The following is a 6,327-nucleotide window of genomic DNA, read 5'->3' as shown; positions in this document are numbered from 1 at the left end:
TGTATTTCTTGTCAACCACTCACTGATTATAAACTTATCCCAATAAATTAATTAAAAATAAAATGCACTAAAATATAAATACAGAGGTTCGAACCTCTAACCTATCAAACTATTACCTAATGTCTTAATCATCTGAACCATTGTATTTCTTGTCAAGCATTTACTAATTATAAAAAATATAAAACGTTTAAATATAAGAATTTTACCTAATTAATAAAACCGGAACTCTTTTATCGTATGCTTTCTCTGCTTCCTTATTTCTAGGTTTTATTTTCTCCATAGCCGCCAACCTCCACCTTGCACACTGCCATCTCCACCTTGCACCGCCACCTCGCACACCGCCGGTCATTCCGCTTCTCAAGGCGCCGGAAACAAGGAGTGGCTTTCTCCACCGTCGTTCCTCCACCGTTCATCCCTTCCGAGCGCTCTCGTTCCTCTACCGTCTCGCACAGCGTCGTTCCGTCTCGTCGTTCCTTCTTACACAGTGTCGTTCCGTCTCGTCGTTCTATTCCGTCTCGCACATGCGATGTAAGTAAATTTCTGGATTAAATTTCTATTATTCATGTTTGTGATGAATTAATTTCTAGGTTAAATTTCTGTTTGTGGTGGTTATTTGGGATTTTTCTGCCGCAGTGCTTGGTTGGTCTAGTTAGGGTAGTAGTATATTGTTAGTCTCTTTCCTGTTTGTTAGTCTCTTCCATCTTTGTAAGGTCAGATGATTATACAATCTGTTTGTTAGCCTCTTCCATTTTGGTTGTATATAAGATAACCGCTATGAAGTATATATGATGAAGAACAAGAACAGATGAGTTCCATGTTTACTTTAAACAGAGATGCTATAAGAACAAACCAATTCCTAAAACTAGTAACAGTAGTTAAGAGCCAATCCTCATAAAAAGGGTGTAGATATACAATTTAGCAGCACCTTTCCACTATATAAGAGCAAAGCCTTTGGTTTCGCTTTTTTCCCTTTCTTAACATCCAGTGTGCTCAAAAAACCAGGGACATAAATAAGCAAAACTCAACCCAGTCATGGTGATGCTATGATGCATTAAGAGTTTAAGAATTGAGCATCTTATTTAAAACTTCAGTTGTAAATAATTCGAGGCATAAATTTTAGCATTAGAATTATTCTATTCTTAAGTCATGCTTTCTCTGAGTTAGGCATGAAAGCCTACAGAACCCCAACACTAGTTACCATACCATTATGATTGTCTTTTTTGTGATGGTTCTTAGCTTATCCACTTTTTCAGGGGTATTGAACATATTTTATAGCATCACAAATTTAATTTATACCACATCTACATGGCTCTTAAATCCACTCACCAATTTCTTCAGAGCTTCCTGATCATTTTCCTGAGAGCAGAAGAAGGAAGAAAAGTCAAAAAGATAGATAGCAGACAATTAAACTGACATCTGTTCTTGTTTTTTACTGATGATCATCCCCAGGTTTATTTCTCGACTTACCCATTTCAGAATTCTAGTTTTCTGTGGCAGTTTTCAGAAGAAACAACACATCAAAGAATTCTCGGTCTTCTCACCATTATTTTATAGTCCTTTTGTTTTTGTTGTTCTTCTAAAATTTGAAATTGAATTTGTTTCCCTTAAACTCGAATCTAGTGAAAATGTACTAAATTTTATTCGGGAAATGTAGTTTCTTTTCTAGTAATTCTAATTCACTTGAGCTTTCAGCACTTATTGCTTTTTCCATTAACGAACTTGAATGCATGTGAGTTGGACAAGCCAGTGAATAAATTCGAAGCTTCATTTTTGTTCAACCTTATTAGTTCCTTGATTATCATAACTCGGTACTGCTATAGTTTGAGCATAATTTATGTTTTGTTGTGCCCTCTACTATGTAACATGCATAAATCAAAATAGTTTCGTCTATTTGGCCAGAAGTACTAAATGGATTTGTTTTCTTATTAACCCTACAGCCTGTAAACATGGATGTCAAGCAAGATGGTATCAAGCAACCCCCTATGGAGCAGGTACCACATTAGATCACATTTTTAATCCATAGTAAGTGACCCCGAAACATTTGTGTGGATGTAAAATTAATGGACTGTGCTTCTTATTTGCAGGAGTTACCCCATGAGTTGGATGCGGAAGTAAAGTTTCTTAGAGGAGAGGGTGCTAATTTGGAGGTGCGGGATTAGTGATTGAGATTTCTAGTGGCAGAGTTATTTATTTATTATTTTCCCTCTCATTCTGATTTCTCAATTATTTGCAGGTATTAAAAGACAAAAATTTAAAGGGACAACTTTCTGATAGAGAAGGATTATATCGAACATCTGCACAAGCTGCTGCCAAGGCTGAGAAGGTGAATTACTTGCTACTTTATATCTTATAGTTTGTTCTAATTTTGTATCTTCTCTTTTCATCTCTGTTTTTGGAAGGTATAAAGGGTGAGTGTTGTAAAGTGATTCTCAATTTGTTTCATTAACGTTAGTTAATATATCAAAATAGTTTCTTTCTTGAAGGATGGTTAGTTTTTCTGTTCTTAGATCCTGGCATGTTATTGTACTGTAACTGCTAGATTTTTTCTCTCCACACTGTTGATCCTTCCCATAAAATAAAAAGTAGAATTCTTTTTTCTTTCCTTTTCTAATATGTGATATTTCTAATCAGTGGCTTCCACCAATTCCTGGAGGCTATCTCGAGCCTGAAGGTGTTGAAAGGACATGGAGGATTCAACAAGAATCAATTGCTCCGGAAGTTGATATCTTAAGCTCAAAGAATCAACATGATGTAATATTACCAGGTTGTCTGTTATCTTATTAGTGTTCATTTCCTTTTCTCTACAATGTATTAACGGTCAATTTAATTGAAAACAAAATAGCACACATATAGGTTTAACGTTTAAAAAAGGAACCAATTTAGACCTCGATAACGGAACGAGACACGATGTTGATATTACTCTGTTAAGTTTTGTCAATTATACGTGGAGGGAAAGTCAAAACTTAACGGAGTAATAGGAATGACGTGTCCAATCCGTTCTTGAGGCCTAGATTGATACTTTTTTAAACGTTAAGCCTATATTGGTACTATTTTGTACATGGGTCTAAATTTATTTCTACAAAAACCATAGGCCTATTTTGGTTCCTTATCCCTTATGAGTGTGTAATTACTGTTAAATAATTTTCAATGAATATAAAAGAGACTAATAAAGTAAAAATGCTAGCTAGCCATGATTGTTAATACAATGTACGTGTAATTACTGGTGATATTTATGCTTGATTATAGTTCAATATTAGAGCTCCATTCAATCCAAAAAAATATATATATTTTTTAAAAAATATCAATATTTGCGTCGCGCGTGAGGAATGAGCGATACAAAGTGTACCAGATTAATCAGGGAGCTTGTGTCGCGCACCCTTGGAGCGCGTCACAAGAATATCATATGTTGTGTCGCGCACTCTAGAAGCGCGTCACAAGAGTTATCGCTCTATTGTATCGCGCGCTTGATAAGTGCGACACAACAGATGAGTAGCTTGTGTCGCTCTCAAGAGCGATGCAAAGTTCTTGTGTCGCACCCCTGTTGTGTCGCACAAAAGTGCGACACAACAACATGAAAAAGTGCGACACAAGTAAGCATTTCTGTACTAATAAAGAATGAATTTCTTGTTAGTCCTTTGATGCTTGACAAACAAAAAGTGGGCCAGCTTGAGACATTATGAAGACAAGTTGAACCAATAAGGTTCAAAGTCTGGTGAACCACTCACGATGGGCTTGTTTGAGTCCATAAAGCCTTTTTTTTAATTAAACATACATGACTATTTGGTTTGTCATAATCAATGAAACCCTGAGGTTGTTCCATAAAGATTTGTTCAGACAGATTAGCATGGAAAAAAGCATTAGACACATCCAGTTGGTTGATGAACCAACCATACAAACCAACAAGTGCAAGAACAATTCAGATTATCGTAGCTTGAACCATAAGACTGAAAGTTTCTTTGTAATCAATGCTAAACTGCTAAGTGAAGCCATGAGCCACCAAGCATGTCTCGTAACGCTCAACGGAACCATCATAGTTTTTTTAATACGAAATAACCACCGAGATGTAATGATAATACGATTTTGTGGTCTCAAAACAAGTGTCCATATGCCATTGTCCATTAGTGCCTTGATTTCTTCTGACATTGCCCTACGCCATTCTGGAACTTTGTTTGTTTTACTAAAGGAAGGTGGGTCTATGTTGCCATTAGGGTGAGAAGCCATAAGCGCCTAAAAACAACCTTTCGAATGAAGTAGTAAATGTCGAAGTTGCATTAGATGAGCTTGGGTTGGAGCATCAATGGTGGAGGGCGTCAACGTTGTTGTCATAAAATAGGATTGAGTCTGGGCAGATGAATCTGCGGATGAAGGAGATGAGTCTCTCGAGGAAGATGCCAAAGCTAGGTTGGTGTTAACACTTCCTGTCAACTCGAAAAGGAAGACATACGATCAGCAAGAAAATCTGAGGTGGACTGCAATATTAGTAAGGATAGACTATCAGACTGATTCATCCACCCAAGTGAAAAAGCATTTTTTGTTGTAGATGCATCGGTTGGAGAAGAAATGTCATCGTCTACTGCTCATGATAATGCCATGGGAGAGCAATCGAAACAGTGGTAGCATGCAACACTAAGGGGAATTAACAAGAGTAGGCCGAGAGGTATACAACCGAGGAATGACAGGGGAATTGTTCAATTGATCTTGAGAGCTAGACATTACTATGATTGAGGGTAAACTGGGAGAGAAAGAACCAGGGGAAGAAGAGAAATTAGAAATGCAAGAGATATTATCTGGTGGCGGATTGAGTATAAATGGCAGTTGATGGCATGTCTTTCTTGATGAACTAGCATTAGTAGGAAAATCAGTAGAAGTGGTGGATGCCAAAAGGCATCTTCACGATATTCAAAGAATTTATAGATATAAATGCGGCCAATATTATAGTCTAAGCAGATGTCCCCATAATGATAGGACGAAGGACCAAGATAGATATAAAGTTTTGAGCGAAAACCGTATTTGGGGTCATTATAAAGATAGGGATACAGAAAAAATACCACACCCAAAAAACTTTAAGAAAAGAATAGTTAGGTTGTTTATTCTAGAGTTTAAAGTATGGTGAGAAGTTGTGAAGCATTTTGGTTGGTAGAAAATTGATTAGTCTCATGTTATGAATAAGTGCATACTTCCAAAATTTTAGAGGTAAGGAGGTATGTGTTAATAGTGTAAGTGATGTGTCATCCAAATGTCTGATTTTTATCATATGTTTTATGTAAGATACTTCATGTTTAAGTAAAGGGCACAATCACAAACTCTCATTCTCTTGTTTAATCTCATTTTAAAAGCTTTCTGATTTGATTGTTGGAGTGTTTGTACCGGATTTGGCACCTCCTTTAATCACTCTTCTGTTTTGTAGTTTGACATTGTGGGCTAAACGTGGTGCAAAGCGCATTTTACATATAAGAAACATCAGCCTATGAGGTCATTTCTGTAACTGGATAACCAACATTGAAAACTATTTTACATTGTATAGTTTGGTGTTTTGATCATTCATATTTTATTGATCGTAACGTTTGTATTTATTATTACTTTCAATCAACTATTTTAGGGAAATGTACAAAATGAATGTGCTTTCATCGATTTAAAGTAGAGGAATGTAATTTTTTTTAGCAAATGATATGTTCTTTACAAAGTTAGTAAAAAATATTGACTAATGAAGTTAGTCTTTAATAACATAGCATGTTAACTTCGAAGGCATGAAATGTAGACTTGTTGGATTTGCTCATGAAATATTGATTTTTGTTGGCATGACACATTGATTTGATGACGTAACATATTGATTTAATGATATGACGTGTCCAAATGATGATATGATGAACAATTTTAATTAAATTCTTTTTTTTAACTGTATAAAACACATGCAATTTTTTGTAATTTTTTTTCATCGCATCTTACATTCATCTGCATGCAAATTAATGTAACATGAAAGGTTTGTTTTGTAATTTTTCCATTGTTCTTTTCATTTTAACAAATAATTTTTTCACTCTTAAGGGATGTTTGTTTCAGTTATTCATAGCAACTTTTACCGTTTCACTTCAAAACGCACGAAATATGGTGTTTGATTATGTTATACAACAATACCTTTTTAACTTTTTTGATAGAAATAGTAGCGTTTTGAAAATTTTCACGAAAAACTTATTTTTTATTGTTTTTTATTTATTTGATGTTGACCAAATAATCCATCTTATTTCTACAAAAACACATATTTGCTTAATATTATTGATAAAAGAACAAAGTTTTATTCCGTTTAATAAATTATTATTTTTAATTATTTAA

General features: G+C 35.0%; 1 protein-coding gene across 3 annotated transcripts; it reads left to right on the top strand.

Moving 5' to 3' along the window:
• The first annotated feature begins 243 nt into the window (after window positions 1-243).
• On the top strand, window positions 244-5,590 carry LOC136206570 (uncharacterized). 3 transcript variants are annotated; one of them, XM_065997667.1, is made up of 6 exons: window positions 244-528; window positions 1,938-1,991; window positions 2,085-2,147; window positions 2,234-2,323; window positions 2,632-2,764; window positions 5,408-5,590. In XM_065997667.1, exons 2-6 carry the CDS (start codon window positions 1,947-1,949, stop codon window positions 5,410-5,412), a joined length of 336 nt encoding a protein of 111 aa, XP_065853739.1. In that variant the 5' UTR covers window positions 244-528; window positions 1,938-1,946; the 3' UTR covers window positions 5,413-5,590. The 3 variants fall into 3 exon arrangements, with proteins under 3 accessions (XP_065853739.1, XP_065853738.1, XP_065853737.1); XM_065997666.1 differs by lacking the exon at window positions 5,408-5,590 and adding an exon at window positions 1,339-1,449 and having other exon boundaries at window positions 2,632-4,507; XM_065997665.1 differs by lacking the exon at window positions 5,408-5,590 and having other exon boundaries at window positions 2,632-4,507.
• The last annotated feature ends 737 nt before the right edge of the window (window positions 5,591-6,327 follow it).

This window comes from Euphorbia lathyris, chromosome 9, assembly GCF_963576675.1.
Source record: "Euphorbia lathyris chromosome 9, ddEupLath1.1, whole genome shotgun sequence".
NCBI lineage: Eukaryota > Viridiplantae > Streptophyta > Magnoliopsida > Malpighiales > Euphorbiaceae > Euphorbia > Euphorbia lathyris.
Note: the sequence above shows the minus strand (reverse complement) of the source record. Positions and strands in the feature narration are given on the sequence as shown.